Below are 19,472 nucleotides of genomic sequence, written 5' to 3' on the forward strand. Positions count from 1 at the left end.
ATATGTATATAATATTTATTTATATATAATTAACATATGTATAAATTTTGAAACAAAACTAAAGTCAGGATAAACATCCATCTTTGCTCCCCTCATAGAACATTTCTTATTTAAGATGGTAGCATTTTGCCAAGTATGGTGATGCACACCTGTAATCCCAGCAGCTCAGGAGGCTGAGGCAGGAGGATGGTGAATTCAGAGCCAGCCTCAGCAAAAGCAAGGCACTAAGCAACTCAGTGAGACCCTGTCTCTAAATAAAATACAAAAGAGGGCTGGGGATGTGGCTTAGTAGTTGGATGCTCCTGAGTTCAATCCCTAGCACCAAAAAAAAGAAAGATGGTAGTATTTTAAGATACGTAGAGAATCGAGACCCCAGCACAAGGAAAAGTAGACCTGAGCAATCATAGAAAGAGTGTTCCAATCTAGAAAAAGAGACTCCAAGTCACCTTGCTGCTGTGTATAACAGAACTGGCAAACTCAAGGAAAGGATGTAATGCTTCCTATCATGTAATCTAAACCTCTCCTGTGATTTAATCTCATCCTGTGAGATCATGTGTAGGTTGTGGCTACAGGTGCAGAGTCCAGAGCCTCACTGCCTGAGTTTGAATCCCAGGTTTACCACTTAGTGGCCGTGTGACCTTAGACAAGTCGCTCAGCCTCTCTGTCTCCCATTCCCTTATGTGTAAATTAAAGATAATAATAGTACCTACTTCTGAAGGCTCTTAAAAGCACCAAAAGAACCAGTGCCTCTGAAATGTTTAAAATATGCCTTGTAGTAGCATGGATAGAAAGCCGTCTGATAGTAGAGCATCAGTCCTGTATTACAGATACAAAGCTGCCCTAGGTAATCAGGACCTGAACCTCAGATCACTTCAATGCAGTCTGCACACAGAGAGGATACAGAAGTTAGACTTCATGTCCCAAGAAAGGGCTGGACTGGATGAGGAAGAAGTCTTTTCCCCACCAACAGTTTAGTTGCTGGGCTTTGGTGGGCACTGCTGGGTCTCTGTTCATTTGGTCTAGTTATGCTTCAGATAAATATGTTTGTGATTGAGACCGTAAGGGGCCCCTCACAAGGCGTGTTCAGAGAGAAGCCCTCAGGTCGATAAGGGGGCCTTGCCATTAGACCCTTGGCTTCATCCATTTGTAGGAGACATTTTAGGGCCTTGCCAGTGTTTTGAAGACTTGGAAAGGATAGAGGAAGAGAACTGTCCCAGCCTCACGCTGGGACCACCCTCTGAGTGTTCCCCGTGGGTCCCTCTTCATGATCTCCCAAGTGACACCCCTGCACTGATGGCACTGGTGAGCTCGCTGGCAGCTGTGGGGTGACGTGACCTCTGGTCTCACTTGCCTTTCCCTCCGCCTCTCTCCTAGATCTGCTTTTACTATGCACGTGGAAGCTGGGCATTCGGCGGTGCCTGAGGAGGGCCCCAAAGATCTGCGCTGTCCCCTCTGCCTCTATCACACCAAATACAAACGCAACATGATCGACCACATCGTGCTCCACCGAGGTAACCTTCCTGCTTGCCCTCCTGGAGTGCTGGCAGGAGCAGGTCTCTCAGGACCACCACAGCACCCTTTTCCTGGTCACTTGCTCCTTCAGGCAAGGGACCACAGTGATGGCCTTGGTGCCAGCCAACAGGATAGAAATCCCTCCCTCTGGAAAGCGTTTCTCCCTTCCTCCACCCAGAGGGAGGCATAGGGGATGGATTCTATGGGGAACGCGTCCTTAGGGCTTCCCAGAGTGAGGCATCTTTACATCCTGAGGCCTCCACTGCCCTCAATTTGCTTAGAATGCACCCTAGGCAGGAGGGGACAAAGAACAACCTGGTGGGTGAGGGTGGATGTACAATTGGAAGACCTGCATGGTTGTGAGTACCTATTTGGGGAAAGGCCAAAGTAATGATTTCCAAAGCAGAATGTGCAGTTTCCCCTGAAGTGGACAGGAAGAGAGATTCTCAGAAACCAAAGTGGCCTGATACTTCCTAGGAAACCCATTGAACGGGCATTGGATTTAAAAAGTGATGATTGTGCCCAGGAAATAATGGGTGGTTATTCCATGCTGTTCCCTAATGGGTACGGCATGGTCAGTCCATAAAGGTCGGTTCCTGCTGATAATCCCGGACACTTCCGTTCAGTCCATGTTGACTTTTCATTGAGTCAGGTTTCCTCTTAGTCAAAACATTGGAAAGCCAAGGCTTCCTTGGCGTTGGAGGGAAAGAGATGCTTGTATGGAACCCGCTTTGTCCTCACAGGGCTGAGGCTGCAGGGGGTGGGAGATGACTGGCGTCTCTTTGCCAGGTGCTTCCAGTCTTCCTCTCTTCTTCAGTCCTTCCCCTCCTCCCTCCTCTTACTCCTTACCATCTTTTCTAAGCCTTGAACCTTGAAGAGGTTTTTGACACTTGCCATACATACCCCTATACCAACGAGTGTCCTGCGGAGATGTCCCTCCCTCCGAGATGCTGGGCGTTTGGAAGACATCTGTAAAGCATCCCGTGTTTTCCCCGAGCGCCTGCATTTGGCCGGTACATTCTGTGACATACCCACATCTGCTGCAGCCTGCGCGGAAGGCTCGCCATTTAGCATTCTCGGATTTCCCTCCTCCCCTCGCACTCTAATGAGACGTGAGATCGCTGCTGGCTAGGACGTCCACCTGCAAGCTGGGAGAAGCAGCGTAGCCACACTTAGGCAGAAATTCTTGGCCCGAGTGGTCCCGCCTGGTGTTCCGCCTAAGTCACCTGGCCTCCGGTCCCCTCGCCCATGTGTCGCGGTGGCTCGGTGCCCCATCTCGGCTTGGGCAGGGGCCATCCGTGGTGCTGCTGCCCAGCAAGCAGAGGCAGCGAGCGAGTCCTCACGTTCTGCCGTCGCCCCTCTTCTTCTCCCATATTGCTGCCCGGCGGGATCAGAGCTTTTAGTGCCTAACGAGCTCAATGACTTTCCTGAGCTGAGACTTCGAGAAAGGGAGAGGCAGAGAGATGGAGCGCGGAGGCCTTGAACGCTTGGCAGGGAGCTGCCGAGGTAGACTCGCTTCATCTCCCACTGTCGGGAGCAGCGGTGCTGTTACTGACACTCTCACTTTACATACAGGAAACTTGAGGCCGAGGGGAAGAGTCCGTTTTGTTTTTTTCTGTTTTTTAATTTCAACACCCTATTTGTGGCCTACTTCATTTCACAAGGGATTTACGTTCGCTTAAAGATATTCCTGCAGGTCAAAAAACAAATGAGGTAGCTGGGGCAAATGCAAAATAAAGTGTAACTGGTAGGAAATACAACTGAGTGTGAAGAACGTAGGCAGGCGTTTGGAGATTCCGCAGATGCCATGAGGTGTGCTGTTCATTTGTTAGCAGGGCACCGCAGGTTTGGCTCTGGGATTCCAGCTTCCCACGAGAGGGAAGAAGACAGTCAACGAGGCTGAGGATATTTGTTAAATTTTTTTTTTGAGGTGGTTTTAGAGGAGATTTGTAGGAATTATAGACACTGAAAACCAAAATTTCTCCAGGAGGTTCCCGGAAAGGGACAGTGGATGCAACCGTGCCCACCATCCATACAGCACAGGCTGAGTGTCCCTTAACCAAAATGCTTGGGACCAGGAGTGTTTCAGATGGAGACATTTTTTCAGATTTTGAAATATTTGCATCAACTTTACTGGTGGAGCATACCTAATCCAAACATCCAACATCCTGTGTACCCAAATCCCAGACAGTTAGAGCATCATTGCTGCTGGTGGTGTTGGATTTCAGATTTGATGATCAGTCTAGAGGTGTTCTACCTATACTAAGGGCCAGGAGACCTGGAGTAGCTTAGCAGATCACCCAACCAGGATGCAGTAACACTGTGATCCAATCCCAGTCTTTTGATCCCATCTTCCATCTGGTTACCTGTCCCTGGTTTTTCATGCTATCTTCTGTTTGCTGTTTTCTAAGTGTCTATAAGTATTGTCCTCCTGAGGGTCAGAAGGTACCAACCTGAAATGAACACAAGCATTTGAGGATTCATAATAAGATCAGCGGTGGCTCCCACTAGTGAAGCTCGCCAGGTAATAGGCACTGTATGAAGTGCCCTCCCTGTGTCATTGTGTAGAATGCTCACAAAACCCAATGTGGAGGATGTGACCATTATCCTCAGTGACAAGGGAAAGCAAGTTCAGAAAGCTGAGCCACTCTCAGACTTAAGAAGGTTGAGGACTCTTGCATAACCCAGCTGGGATCTGAGCCCAGGTGTGTCTGACCCTTGGCTTTAACCACAGGCATCACTGTTTCCCCTTGGGAAGGTGGTGTCACTCTGTGGAATCTTCTAGTGGCAGCTGGGTTTGAGGACAGAATTATCTGTGGGGCTGGAGATCAGAAATGGGGGTCACTGATCCACAGACGGCAGAGGGCTCCAAAACAGCAGAGCCTGCCATCTGTGTCCTGGCCTGGCTCTGGTGTCCATCTCAGCTCAAAATGGCAGCTCAGTGGGAAGCTGGTCTTGACATGTCAGGAGACGGGATTGGATGTCTGCCTTGCAATTTTGCACTGGGGCTAGTCACAGGGCAGCAAGACGAGGCTCCTTCTGCACCTGTGCACTTCCCACTCTGTGGATGAATAAACATCTTTGGTCTCTGGGGTCCACAGATCTTTCTAAAGCCTTAGTGAATTAAAAAAAACCCAGGACAAAAGGCAAGATAAACAACTTCTGGACTGGCCTTGGGACAGAGCGACTGCTAGCAAGAATGGAGTTTCTGTCACTGTTTGTCCAGATGCATAGATTTATTTAAGTAGTTAAAAAGGGGGATGAGAATGTGTTTCCCTCATGGGAGATCTGAATGAGAACTCATCAGAGACTTGTGTTGATTGTGGCAAGAGAGAGAGATCATCCTCTTTGTTCACGCATTCATCGAATGTCCATTATTTGTGACACGTCATGCTGTGCTTGGTTGTCTGGTCATGAAGGGGTATATAGGACCCAGTACCTGCTCTCCTCAAGGAGATGAACATGTGCACAGCGTGTCCAAGATGGTGACAGATATCTAGGAGTCGTGTTTCTGTTTGGATAGAGAAAAGTGGTAGATGAGGGTGGCTTTCAGCCTGAGGCATTGATATCATTCCAGTAGGCTTAGAAGACCTCTCAGGGGATATATTCATTTCCCAGGTAGGGGGACCCTACCTCGTGTACAACCAAAGAAGTGAGAATTTGTGCTCCATTTGTGTACAATGAATCAAAGAGCCGTCATTCTGCTGTCATGTGTAACTGATTAGAAAAAATAAAAATGTTTTTTTTAATTGCACCCCCAAAAAAGGACTCCCAGTGGGGTGTCTGAAGACAGTGTATTCTCTCCCAGTTTGGAATCTAGGAGTGTGAACCTGGGGTGTGGCCGGGCCATCTTCCTCTGAAGGCCTTGTCCTAGCTTCTTAAGGTTCCCAGCAACCCTGGGCATCCTAGGCTTTCACTAGCAACACTGTAACCTCTGTTTCTTTCTTTTTGGGGCCTCATTCTGTGTGTGTCTCTCTGTACCTTTTCCTGAGAACACCAGTCACTGGAGTTAGGGTCCACCCTAATCCAGTAGGACCTCACCTAACTAATCACATCTGCGAAGGTCCTGTGTCCCATCCTCTGAAGTCCCATTCTGCAGTTCCAGGTGAACACAAATTTCGTCCCATTTCTTGGGAGAAGGAACAATTTAATGAACCCCTGAGGCCAGTGGGAGGAAGCAAGACGTGTTTGCAGCATGCTCATAGATGCCCTGGGTACCTGAGGAGAATCTGAGGCAACTAGAAAAGGAGACTAATATAGAGATTTGAACCTTGCTTAGGAAACAGGATGGAAAGCCAGGACAAATTTTGATCTGATTGCTGATGAGTCACCTGTTAAATACAAATTTAGCATGGGTTGAGACCCGTCTCTTTCAGGACTTAGATCAGATCAACATTTGGTGCTATTGGCTATGATTTGATGGGTTTCTAGGAAAAAAATTAAGCCCCATGACTTTGATGGTGGTAGGGCTTTTGGTGGATATTCATTTAGTAGAGAAATAAAGACTTGTTGAACACCCTCTATATGCTAGCAATGTTTTAAGGTGTAGGGACGCAGCCATGAAGAGCAGGGCAAGGTTTGTACGCTGGGAGACGGTATGCAAGTGAATAAATAGTTCTGGAATGCAGAACTATTTGAGTTTTGAGTTTGTTGCCCTTGGAAATGTAGTGCCTTATGTGTAGCTTTGCCCGTATGTACGGTATTCCCCAATATTTATTGTCCTGAAACGTTGGGCACAGATTGAATTTTAGGGACAAAAACACAGTTTTGCCAAATATTGACATTGTGATTACATGGCGGTACACTCACTGCGCTGGGCTCTGGTGGGCATGTTAGCTTAGTGTTTCTGTTTCCCAATGGATAGATAAATGCTGCATGTAACTGAACCCTGCAGGTGGGAGTTGAGAATGGAAGTTATCTCTCCTGCTTTATCTGATCAGTGTTATTTTGATAAGAAAGAGGAAAAAAAAATCTACAGTGAGATTACTAATTTTTTTTCTATTTAATGAAATTACATGTTCATTAAATGTTTTTTTAAATTGCCAACCCTCCCCCACCCCCAATGCCTGTGCCATTAGAATTAGAGGTGCCCTTCTCCACTCTTTCTAGCTGGGGCATGGCAGCACATCTTAATACTTCTTTCCCAGGTGCTGATTTGCTTGTGTTTACATGTGTCTATGGATGATTTTATTTTAAGATGATTTTTTTTTTTAGATTATAATTTTTTAAAAAAATGACTTTCTCTAGTTCTCAACATTTCCCACTAGTTTGGCTAAGAAAGAGTAAATGGTGGGTCTTTGATTTGGCTGAAAGGGGCACTCAGTCCTTCGGGATGGCAATTTGTAGACAAAGTTTGTGGGCAGGAAGGACTTCCCAATCTGTTCCTGTTTCCTTTAGACGTGGTGCATTCTGAGAAGAAACCCTGTGTGTGTTGTGGTTTGCCTTTCAGGAAGAATTTTTACTTGGTGACTCTGGACTCCACAGTGTCATGCTTTTTTTTTTTGCAGATTTGAGCAGAATGACCCCTCTGTGGTTGCAATTCTGCAGATATTTCCACCGAGCCCCATGGCAGCTTGACAGCACATGCTTCTTGGGGGCTCTTGGCAGATCTTGGCACACAGGTGCTCCAGTGAGGCCTTGCTTTGGGTCTAGCCTCTTGGGTTTTACATCCCAATGCAGCCCCAGGCATCTTTTGAGTAGGAGGAGAGGAGAGACACAATCCATCTTGTCGTCGAACTGGTGAAGTCATAATATTTTTGCAGCCAGTGCTGGAAGCTGAGTCACAATGAGTGTGATTCAGGCTGTGATTTCTTACCCAAGGTAATTTTGAGAGGTGTGAAGTCAAAAGAGACCCACAGTTGTCACTGCCCCCATGGAAAACCCGCCCCGGGCTCTGATCTTCTGTAGCCAAGACAGGGCTCCATCCAAACCTGAAAACTGTTCAGTCTTTAACTTCATGTCCCTCACTTGCCTGGGCAATGAATACCCTCTTTCAGAAAATACTGTGGGTCATTTGCCCACCTTTCAAAGTTTGTCTTTTTTTTTTTTTTTTTAAATCTTGTTTATGTTAGCCATGTTTTTAGAAAGAAGGAAAAGTTAACTATTTTCTATAATTAATACCTTAGTAAAAATCCCTGTAAGTGAGAGACTTGGAACATTGGTAACAACTTAGCTTAGAAATGGGAAGTCTCACGTTTCAGAGGAAGCAAGCAGGGAAATGACCCGTTGGCAGATACTGGAAAGACATGCAGGCATAAGCGGTCACTTTAGGAATCTGTAGCTTTTTGCATGTTTGAGAATATTGGAATAAAAGGCTGATTAGCACATTGCATGCAGGTCAGAGGTTCCAGAAGATTCTTAGCAGGGAAAAAGGAGGTAGGCATTGACTGAAGTCAGATTTGGGACCCCAGGTTATGACTTTGTAGGGTTATGAGGATAAAAGTCACCGGGAGGGCAGAACACCTAACGGAGGCTTAAGACAGCAGTCAATAAATTGTAGTGTCATCTACGTTAATCATTATTATTTGAACTCCAGGGCAACATTCTGTGTGCTCGTGACTTGGTGTAAAATTCACTTAGATATACATAGTGAAATCGGAAACTGCAAAGAAAACTAACATGGCAATAGAGGAATTGAAAAAAAAAAAAAGACGTATAAAAAAGTCTGAAAGAACCAGTTGGGAGTGGGAAGTGGAGACTGAAGGGTGACTGAATGATCGTCCTCAAGGTGTTTGGGCATCGTATGGAAAATTTTACCCGGCTGTTCTCCATCTCCCCGGAGGTGGACAGAATCAGGGCAGACAGGACAGGACAGAGCCAAAGAACAAAAGAGGAAGCAGCAGAGATGACAAGATATAAATCAGGAGCAAACAGAGACAGCAGAGGGGTTGTAGCCTCAAGGGAGGGGCAGGAAAGTTTGCTTTCCCAGTATGCGAATGTCCCTGTCTCATGCCGTGGGTACCAGCTTGCTGACGGACCATATCCAGGGCTGCCTTAATCTGAGCAGTTGCAGTTCCTGCCTGGCACTTTGCTTGGAGAAGTCCTCAGCTGGGGTCAACATTGTCTCCCCAGGATACATTAATCTGCAGGCACTCTGAGGATGTCACAACTGGGGGGGAAAGGGTGCTGGTGGCATCTAGTGGGTGGAGGCCAGGGCTGCGGACAAACATCCTACAATGCACAGTACAGTCCCCACACCACGACAAAGAATTGTCTGGCCCCCAAATGTCAATCATGCTGCTACGGAGAAACCCTGGGTTAGAGGAGTCAAATATCCTAGCATGGGCTCCCTAAAGCTCACTAGTTGACGCCAAAGCATTTTTCCTCCGTTTACACCAAACCGTGGAACTGAATGGTTAGAAGACTGTTAAACATTTGCTATTCTAAGAAAATGTGTGGATTACATTATAATCATGTGTTTCTTAGCTGTCTGCTATACTTTGGTTTAAAAATATTTATATTTCTAAATAAGCAACTGACTCTTTGTATAGGGAAAATAACATATGCATTAGAGCTCCAGGGAGTGCTGCAGACACCACCCTCCACGCTTCCCCTGCCCGGGCGTTTGGCTGGCCAATTATTCGCTGTATTCAAGGACTCCCAAGGCAGCCACTGCCCTACAGTTAGAATGTTGTGGTTGAGACTAAGGCATGATGTTGGGTGGGGGAAATTCCCCAGGGGCAGGCCAACAACAAAGGGAAGAATGGAGGGAGCCCGTCACATCAGTGTGCAAAATACTGACGCTCTGGAAGCCAGGCTACTCGGTGGCTCTGGGAATAAATCATGCTTTCTTGACTTAATAACACATTGCTGTTTCTAAATAACGTAAGTATATGTTGTGTGCGTCCATTTGTAAACTTTCAGAGTCTTCTGAAATCCAGACACAGCATGAAAACGCGCTATATTTGATTCTTGCATAAATAGCACAGATTTTAATTTTATCCCAGTTATGGATATCTGGCGCGTGCGCTGGTACCCTGGGCAGACTGGTGTGAAATTTAATTTGAGCAGTTAAACACAAGGGTGAGAGAGTGCAAAGTAAACAAGCACACGCATTTCCAGCCCTACAGCATTTGGTGTGTCAACGGGAAAAGCACCCAAATCCTCTCCTGCGCTCCCTCTTAGCTTTTTCCATTGTGACAGTTGGATCACAGATCTTCTGAAAAGGCACGAATCCTCCAGGTGTCTTATGTGACCCCACCTCTCCCTCGATGTTGCCTGCAGCCTTCATTTGTGAGCTCTTTGGAGTTGGAGTCAGAGTTTTGGTGAATGAAAGTGAGCAAGTTTCTTTGTTTTCAGATTTGCAGTTAATTAGGGATTCCCCCTGGTTGCAGGGCAAGGGAAGAGTCTCCTTGAGAACATCTTCAAAGGGGGATACAGGAGTGGGATTGGAAGTAGTGGCCACAGTGGATTTGCAGGCCTGGGCTCACGTCTCAGCTTTGCCAGTTACAACTCTGTGTGAGCTTTGGAAAGCTCCTCATTTTACTTACTGTAAATATAGGAGTAAATCTAGCCTTGTAGAGGTGTTGGGAGCAAGGCAGGTGCTGACCCAGTGGTAGCATACAGATGCCAGCTAATGTCACTTTCCTTGCTTCTTATAAGGAGACATCTGTAAATGCAACTTCAATACTATTTGCTGAGGAAGAAGGTTGTTGTCAATAATTAATGGTGGTAAATACAGCAGCCACTTCCATTCCTGCCCTTGCCTCAGTTACCTCCATTCAGGCATTAGCAAGCCCCCTTCAGCCTGACCCACCTCTATTTATAGGCCATTCTAGGTATTAAGCACCAAGAGCTTTTGGTCTTCAAAACACCCACTTGTCCCAGAGGAATGTGTTATTGGAGGCCGGGGGAGGGACAGGGTGTGTGCAGTTCACCCGGGAGAAGTAGCAGAGCTGAATGGGTGAGTCTCTCGTCGTATTCCAGAGAAAGAACATCTGCTGGCCATTGGTAACAATGCCCGTCTTCCATTCCGCTTGTTTCCACAGAAGAGCGGGTTGTCCCCATTGAAGTGTGCCGTTCCAAGCTGTCCAGGTACTTGCAGGGAGTGGTTTTCCGCTGTGATAAGTGCACCTTCACGTGCTCCAGCGACGAGAGCCTCCAGCAGCACATAGAAAAGCACAACGAACTGAAGCCCTACAAGTGCCAGCTCTGCTACTATGAGACCAAGCACACGGAGGAGCTGGACAGTCATCTTCGGGATGAGCATAAGGTACTCGCCCGGGGGCCTCCTGCCTCCCTACCTCAGCTCTCCAGTGGGGAGGGACCGAGTGGGGAGTCAGTGGCTTTAGCCACACCCACTGTGTACAAAAGGAACTCAAGGCACTTTTAAAGTGAGGTTTAGTTTTTCTATAATAAAATAAATGTGAGGTCATTTCAGAAAATTGTTTAAAAAAAAAAAAAAAACAGGTGGGGAAACGGCAAATCAGTTGGCACTCTACCACCCAGATCCCTTGGCTTGACATTTGGAATCTCTTTCCTAGAATCACTTTCTTTATTTTCTCTAATTCTGATTATGCTATAAATGAATATTGTGTGTTGCTGTTTGTTTTTATCCTGACAAGAGTATTTTTCAATATTATTTTAAATGTGTTATCACAAGGATTGGCCAATATTTTTAAAAAAGGGACAGAGAGCGAAAGTTTTAGTGGCACTTGTTAGTTTCAGTGGCACTTGCTCCAATCTGCCACTGTAGCAAGAAAGCAGATATAGGTAATATATAAACGAGTGGACACCATTGTGTTCCAGTAAGACTTAATTTACAAAAATAGTCAACAAGCAGTCAGCCTGTAGTAGTTGGTGACCCCTAATGTGCCCGATAGATATTCCATCTTGTCCTTAATCATGTAGATTATTTACAATATTTTCCAACTACCAGGATCTTCAAAGGCGTCAACACACATAGCCAAACTCGTAGAGGCTGTAAACTGTATGTTTTATTTAGGGAGGGGAATTGATTTGAAAAAGATTAGCACAGGACATAAAAATAAGAGGGTTTGTAGAAAAAAATTCTCTTCCCCAAGGTTTGCTGCTCAGAGAATCAAAGTCATGCAGGGTGCCTCCTTTCCTCTGCACAAGGTGTATTTGGTCTATCATGGACTGAGGTGATTATTTCTGGGTTTGTGTATTTGCCTCAAGCACAGGAGGAGCTGATTGGTGTTTGCTTAATAAAAGCAGGCCATCAGTCCTTTCTAATCAGCCTGCTCCAGCACATCTATTAAGTGTTCACTTAAGACACTCTGTATCCTCATCAGTGAAAATATAGCTTCTCTTCTCTGGCCCTACAAACCTAAATTATAGAGATTTTAATCAATCATCTTTCTCCAAGGGATATAATTTTTCTATGGGATATTGAGAAAGGGGAGTCTAAGCTTTGTCTCCTGTCCACAATTTAATGGTTTTATGGAAACTTCTGCTTTGGAATATATTCACACCCCAGCACTACCCCAAAAGTGAATGCAGGGAGGAAAAGCCTGATTTACAGTATCATTTCTTATTCCACCTTCCTGGAAATTTCTAACCCAAACTTAAAGAAAAAATCATTCATCTGCTTTAAACCAAGCTTCCTGTATTAATTCCCATATGTCTTGTTTATGCGACACCTTTTTTACTACAGGGTTCAAGGTTTCAAGTTCATAATGTGGAGCAGAGCAAATCAGGGAGATAAATTCTTCCCCGGTGGTTGCACAGTAACTTGTAAATCAGTGGGGGAAATCCAGAGAATGTTAGAAACCATGCCAGGCCTGAAACCAGAGGCTTGCTAAACAGTGGGTAGAAGTCTAAGGCTTCAGGATATAGGTCAGGGAAATGGGTTGCTCTGGAAAGTAGGGACCCAATGTAGAGTTTTTGGAGCTAGAAGACTTGGGTTTTATTTAATCTTGTCTCCACTTTTTATTGTACATGCTTTGGGAAGGTACTTAAGTTGGAGGTCTTTTTTCTGATTGGTTAATGCAAATTGTTATGCCACTCTCAGAAATTGTGTAAGATAAATGAAGTCCTTGTTTTCCCTCACCTTGAGACTTAATATGTTCCACAGAATATTTGGAATTGAATTGTACTAGAATATAACAATAGTTAGATACCAGAAAAGCAGTTGTGTTCTCAAGGACTACATTATAAAATCATAATTATACCTTGAATTTTACGGAGTCTTTGATATCATGTTTTCACTGTCGTATTATGTTTTTAGTTTTTTCTCTTTCTCACTGGTTGACAAACTTTTTAAATCCAATGAGCACCTAAGGCTAAAGAATTGCCATTTGCAGCATGCCTAATGATTTTCACCTTTGGCTCAATTGTCTTTAAGTTTATGAGATTTGTGCTTATTATAGCAGTACTTTCTTTTTTTGTTGACTATTCTTTTTCCTCCCCTAAATGATGAGGATAAAATGCACTTAAAGATCTTTAAGTAATTGTCCGAACACTTTTGAAACTGGATTTTCACCTGATGGATAGTGGCACTGTGCATTAGTTAAAAATGATCATTCATGAGGCGAAAGATATAAAAAAATCTGACTTCAGTGTTCATGAAAGGGGTTATAGGACTGACAATATACTAAAGAGAAGTTTGCTGATAGTTCAAATAGAAAAATCAAGAATAATAGGCAAAAACAAGGAATTGAATTCAGGAAAGTTGGGAAGAAATAGAAATGATTTTATTCTCAGACAGTGTGATCTTTATACTTAGAAAATCCTGAAATATCTACATAAAGCTACTAGGACATTATAGTGAGTTGGACAAGGTTGCAGGGTATAAGTTTAATATATAGAAATCAATTATATATTTCTATTTACTAGTAATAGCAGTACAACCTGAAAATGAAATTTTAGAAAGATCAATTCCATGTACAAATAATATCAAAAAGAACAATATACTTAAGAATAAATTTAATCTAAGAACTACACTCTGAAAATGCAAAGTGATACTGAGAGAAATAAAAGAACTAAATTATTGCAATGCATACCATGTTCATAGATTAGAAAATTCAATATTGGTGATTCTTCCCAGACTGGTCTACAGATCCAAAAAACTCTTAAGCAAAACAACAGAAAGATTTTATGTTGATAGAAATTGGCAAGGTGAGCCTAAGATTCATATGGAAATTCAGATGATTAGGATAGTCTAAACTGTGGAAAAGGAGTGAAGTTGGAGGACTCATCCTTCTTACTTTCAAACTTATTGTAAAGCTATAATAATCAAGAGAGTGGGGTATTGGCATAAGAGTAGATACATAGCTCAGTAGAGCATAAGAGAAAGTCCATATATGTCATACATGTGGCAAATTGATTTTCATCAAAGGTGTCAAGGTAGTAGGAAAGCAATTTTTTTCTTCAAAAATGGTGCCAAAATAATTAGATTTACACATGCAAATTGTCACCCAGGATTCTTATACTACTATTTACACAAAAATTCAATCAAAAATGGATCATAAATATATGAACTAAAACTATAAAGCTTACAGAAAAATAGTGAAAAACTGTGTGATCTTGAATTAGGAAAAAGAATTCTTAGGTACAATACAAAAAGCTATCAACATTAAGTGAAAAAATATTAATACATTGGGTGACATCAAAATTAAATGTTTACTCTTCCAAAGATACCATTAAGAAAATGGAAAGGCAGGCAGCAAAGCAAATATTAGTCAAGTAATTATATAACAAAGGATTTTAACTGAAATATACAAAGAACTCTTACAACTCAATAAGAAGATAAGGCACTCAATTAAGGATGAGCAAAAGATTTGAGTCAACAGTTTACCAAATAAGCATATGAAAAGATGTTCAATATGATTGATCACTAGAAAAATGTAAATTAAACCAAAAGTAAGATTTTACCATCTACCTTCTAGGTTAGGAACCACCACAGTAGTACCAAAGTGTTGGCGAGGATTTTGGAGCAATTTGGCCCATTTGTTTAAAAGTCAAATATTCTTTACTCTCTGACCCAGCAATCCCACCAGTGGAATACTACTCATCAATTAAAAAAAAAAAAAAAAAGACTGAGCTACTAGCATGTTAGCAATATGACAAATCTATTAAGTGGATAAAAGCCAGACACCAAAGACTACCTGTGGTATGATTGTGTTCATGTGAAATCTCCAGAAAAAGCAAAATGACAGCAATAGCCTGGGACTGGAGATCACAGTGGGGTGGAGGGTACTTCTCAGAGCATAAATGTATGAATTTAATAAAAGTCACTGACTTGTTTGCTAAAAATAGATAAATTTTAAAGCAACTAAATTATATCTCAGTATCCCAAACCCAAACACATAATGGGTCCTTAACACATGTTAACATCCTGCGGTCTTTTCTTACAAAGTTGATCATTGGGACGATAGATCAATGGGATGCTCAAGATCCAGATTAATGTATGGACTGCCAGAAATAAAATGTGGAAAAAACATAGCAGTTGGTTCTAAGCTAAGGCTGACTGTGAGACTTAGGTGCATTACACTCTAATATGAATAGCATTAGGTGATTTTTGAATAGTGGAGAGTATTTATAGAAGAAACTATAAGACACTGTAGGATGTCTTTTTCAAAGTACTTCATTAAACAGAGCTGGATATTCAAAGCTGGAACCTGAGTTCGGCTTGCAAAAGTTGTAAACCTCAGGAGCATCTCTAAAGATGTCAGACTGTGTATTTGTAGGCTGCATGGAATCCTGGTAACAGCAGGACGGGTCCTTGAAGTCATATCTATCCATTTAGGAACCAAAATGTCAAGTGCCCTTGATAGAGGCTGCCCTGTATATCCTCAGAAACCAGCATGTTGCAGAGAAGGGGAGACATCAGAACCCTCGTTTTGTAGATAACACATGGAATCTTGTTCTCCTGGACCTTTATCTTTGTGCCATTGAACAGGGACTCACTTATAATCTCTTGGGATCCAAAGTAAACACTGCAGGTGGTTTTATTTTATCATCCTTTGACCCCGCTGTCTTTTTCTGGTCTCGCTGTTCCTCTAGAAGGCTATTTTATATTTTCTTTTCTTTTTCAGTGTCTCCTTCCTTCTTCCCTCTTTATTCTTCCATGCACCCCCCCATAGACATGCATGCATGCACATACAATGAAATACTTGTCAATAATGCCACTTATTAGAAGCTCTGATGAAAGATGAAGACATAACATTTCTAGAAACCTTGAAGTTTTGGGGAGGAAAAAAACAAACCTTGCACTTCTCACATTTAGAAAACACATACTTTTTTTTTTTCTTTCTTTTAAAGAAAATTTTAGTATATTTGATACCTTGTTTAGTGTTCTTTATAGTTCTAAAGTCTCTTTGCTAGTTTAAGGAACATAAAAATATATTATCTCTAACTTGGTTTGCTCATAAAATTGTCATGTTCGGTATATTAAATTTAGAAGGATAGTCTATTCAGGCAATACACATTCACTAATTGAATTTACTTTGAAATGTTTTTAATTTTTTATATAAATGGAACCTCAGGCAGCTGAAACTCATCTTTTATTTTTTTTCTAGTTTTGGGGGAAGCAGCAGAACATTAAATCTAGAAGGAATCAACATATAAAATTGCTCATCTTTCTGGACTAGTGAAATTCACAGTGTTTAAAAAAAAAAAAAAAATCACACAGAACATTGGTTTCCAGAAGATGAGAATCAGTAAAATGATAAAAGAACCTTCCGCACTCTAAATCATAAAACACACCTTTGGCCACTTCTTTTCTTTTCTTCTTCTTCTTCTTCTTTTTTTTTTTTTTTTTTTGCATTTAATTTCTGAACTAAGTACTATCAGCTTGAGCTTTATCAGCTCAAAACATTTCTCTAAGTGACTAGGTTCCTCTAGAAGTTGATGTCATTTTGCTTTCCCTCATGTTAGCTTTGCCTGTTGTTTGTTTTTTTTTTTTTTTTTTTTTTTTTTTTTTTTTTTGGTTAATGTATTTTTGAAGCCAAAGAAACCAGAATTAAATAAGCAGACATTAGAAGATGTTCTTTACTTGTAAGCTTTGAAATTGTCTTCTAAGATTTCACAAGACATTTCTTTTTCCTTCTTTAAGGCACCTTCCTCTCTTTCTTTCCAAAATCTAACATAGTATCTAACATGCAATGAGGCTCGGTTTGTTTAAAAATCTAATAAATGGATTCACTGTGAAGATATGAAATTTTAAGTATCCTGCTTGTTTAAATAAGCAAAATGTGACAGCACCATCAGAACCTTTGCCCTTGTTCATTTCGGGTCCAGGAGAATGACAACTGCTCAACTGACCAGAAACGAAACTGAGACACTTAATGACACCTTTCACGTGGTTTCTTGACAGTCTGTGTCTGGAGGCCTACCAAGATTCTCCAAAGGAGTTGACTGTTTCTAGACTTTGGCCAAGAAACGTGTTTTCTAATTCTGACTCAAGAAAGTAGATATGCTTCTTGACTTCTGTGTTCCTTTTCCTTCTGGGTACTTCATGATCCTTTTATTCTCACTGTTCTTAGGCAGGTTTTTACTTTGAAGAAAACTTTTCAAAGGATACTACTGCTCTCTCCCATCAGATTTTGCAACAGAATATTATTGTCAATATTCTTTTCTTCTTTTTTCCTGTGTTTAGCCCCTATGAACATGGTTGTTTTTACATATTTTGTGAGTAAATTTGCATTTCTACAGTTGATTTGCATTGTAATAGGAAAAGCTTGAGCTGTGTCATCTGAAGATATGAGTCTGAATCCTGGCTTTAATCATGTACTTGTTTTGTGTACTGTTTTCTTTTTCTACAAATATGGAAGTTAACACTTATCTTAGTGGTCTTAATGGCTAAATGATACATTGTTAGCACATATCAGATATTTTGTTAATATTGAAACAATTCATGGGTCAACTACATGACTGACCTTACTCTCTGCACTGAGCTATTATAGAGCTAAATAAGAAATGTTTGCTACCCTGAAAGAGTTTATAAACAAGTAGGCAAGACAAGTTGAAACAAAGACTCACCACCCTATGTGCTTAGTGCATGATAAAGGTGACTATAAAATAAGAGGGCAGCATAGTACAGAGCAAATATGGTTTCACGGCTAATCTTCCAAAGAACTTTAATGCTGCCCAGGGGATTTGTTTGGCTGAATATCCCCCACCCCCAGCTTTACTAAGGCATATTTGACACATAAAATTGTATATGTTTAAGGTGTACAATGTGATGTTTGATGTATGTGGAGAAGGCGGGGGACCCTTGTGTTCTGTTGTTGAGAATGTAAATTATTACAGTCATTATGGAAAAAGGTATGCATGTTCCTGAAGAAAGTAAAAATAGAGCTGTTATATGATTCAGCAGTCCCACTTCTGGGTATGTAAAGGAAACAAAATGAGTATCTTGAAGAGATTCTGTATTTCCATGTTCACTGCAGTATCACTTATAGTAGCCAAGACATGGAAACAACCTAAGTATCCACTGGAAGATGAGTAAGTAGAATGTGGCTTATATATGCAATGGAACATTCAGCCACAAAAACGAAGGGCATCTTGCCATTCATGTCCTTTCTTAAAACTCCAACTGAAATGCTCTTATCTGAAAACTGAAAATTGTTCTTACCTGTACCCTCGACGGTCTTCCTGTAAGAAGTCATACAGATGATACTTGGGTGAACTTCTCTTCCTCTGAATTCTTTTTTTTTTTTTTTAAAGAGAGGAGAGAGAGAGAGAATTTTTTTTTTTTTAAGTATTTATTTTTTAGTTCTCGGCGGACACAACATCTTTGTATGTGGTGCTGAGGATCGAACCTGGGCCGCACACATGCCAGGCGAGCGCGCTACCGCTTGAGCCACATCCCCAGCCCCTCTGAATTCTTTACTGCATCCCCATTCTGGTTTTCAAAGACAGGCAAAGAAGATCTGGGTATACCACCTGATACTGTAAGTGTTTGGAAACCATGGACCATAGGCTCAAATAACCCGTTTTTTTTTTTTTTTTTTAATGGCCTATTATCTAAGAATGACATTTTAAAAACAAGTGAAAGAATAATACTTTTCTGACAAGTGCAGTTATATGAAATTCAGAATTTGGTTTCTACAAATAGAAGTTTATTGGAATACAGCCTCACTCATCCATTTATGTATTGCTTATGGCAGCTTTTGAACTACAACAGCAATTGAGTAGTTTTGAAGAGACTATATGGTCCAGAAAGCTTAAAATATTTACTTATCTGGCTCTTTTCAGAAAAAGTTTGTTGGCCTGTGTTGTAAGTCATTCAAATTCTTCAGAGCACTGCACATTCTCAGTCTGTGACTAATGGGCACTACTGATACAATAGGCAGGTCAGTGTTTTCCATGTTCTTCGCTGTCACTTTTTCTAGAAATAAAAAGTTCATTTTGGCTTTCCTTTTTAACAGTATTAAATGAATGCAGTATTAGGCAATATGAGCATTCTGACTGGGTGTCTCCTTTTTAATGTATAGACTGTTCCATAACAGGAGGGGGTCTAGACTCTGGAAATAAGTGGACTTGTTTCCCAGAGGCTCTGCTACCTGTTGCCTGCAATGTCATGTGAAGACAGGGTGTGCAGTTCCATTCTGTTAAGAACAAGCATGATTACATCCGTCTCTCCTATAAGGCTGGACTTGCCACCCTAGCACAGTATAAAAATGCATGTTCAACTTTAATATTTGTAAATCATAAAGTTCTTAGACTAAGCCAAGAACGTATGGAAATATATGCCAAGAACAGATCTAAAACATCTTGCTAAATGGTTAAAAAACGACAAGTAGAAAAACAAAGCTGTGAAGGTTGAACATTAGCTGAGCACGGAAGGGGTTTCATACAGTCTTATTTAATCAGGGTCAGCATTTGCTGGTCAAGGGCACTTCATCTCAGTCTTCCTGAACAACTGACTTCCAGACACTAGGTTAGTGGCCTTCACAGTGGACTTTGGGTTAGTGGCATTCACAGGTGACTTTCACTGGATGTAAGGAATGATTGCATATCTAAACACTGACCATTTATGGCAGGCTGGGGGCTGT

General features: G+C 41.9%; 1 protein-coding gene across 7 annotated transcripts in view; it reads left to right on the top strand.

Moving 5' to 3' along the window:
- Nucleotides 1–19,472, top strand: part of Znf462 (zinc finger protein 462) — a 137,292-nt gene that overhangs the window by 103,650 nt on the left and 14,170 nt on the right. For all 7 annotated transcript variants that reach the window (XR_013343442.1, XM_026391109.2, XM_026391108.2 and 4 more), the window contains 2 exons: nt 1,375–1,511; nt 10,500–10,723. Coding sequence is in view for 6 of the 7 variants with exons in the window: in XM_026391109.2 (XP_026246894.2) it covers nt 1,375–1,511; nt 10,500–10,723 (361 nt within the window). In the remaining variant the exon portion in view is untranslated. The remainder of the gene's footprint in view (nt 1–1,374; nt 1,512–10,499; nt 10,724–19,472) is intronic.

The sequence above is a fragment of the Urocitellus parryii genome, chromosome 4 (assembly GCF_045843805.1).
Source record: "Urocitellus parryii isolate mUroPar1 chromosome 4, mUroPar1.hap1, whole genome shotgun sequence".
NCBI lineage: Eukaryota > Metazoa > Chordata > Mammalia > Rodentia > Sciuridae > Urocitellus > Urocitellus parryii.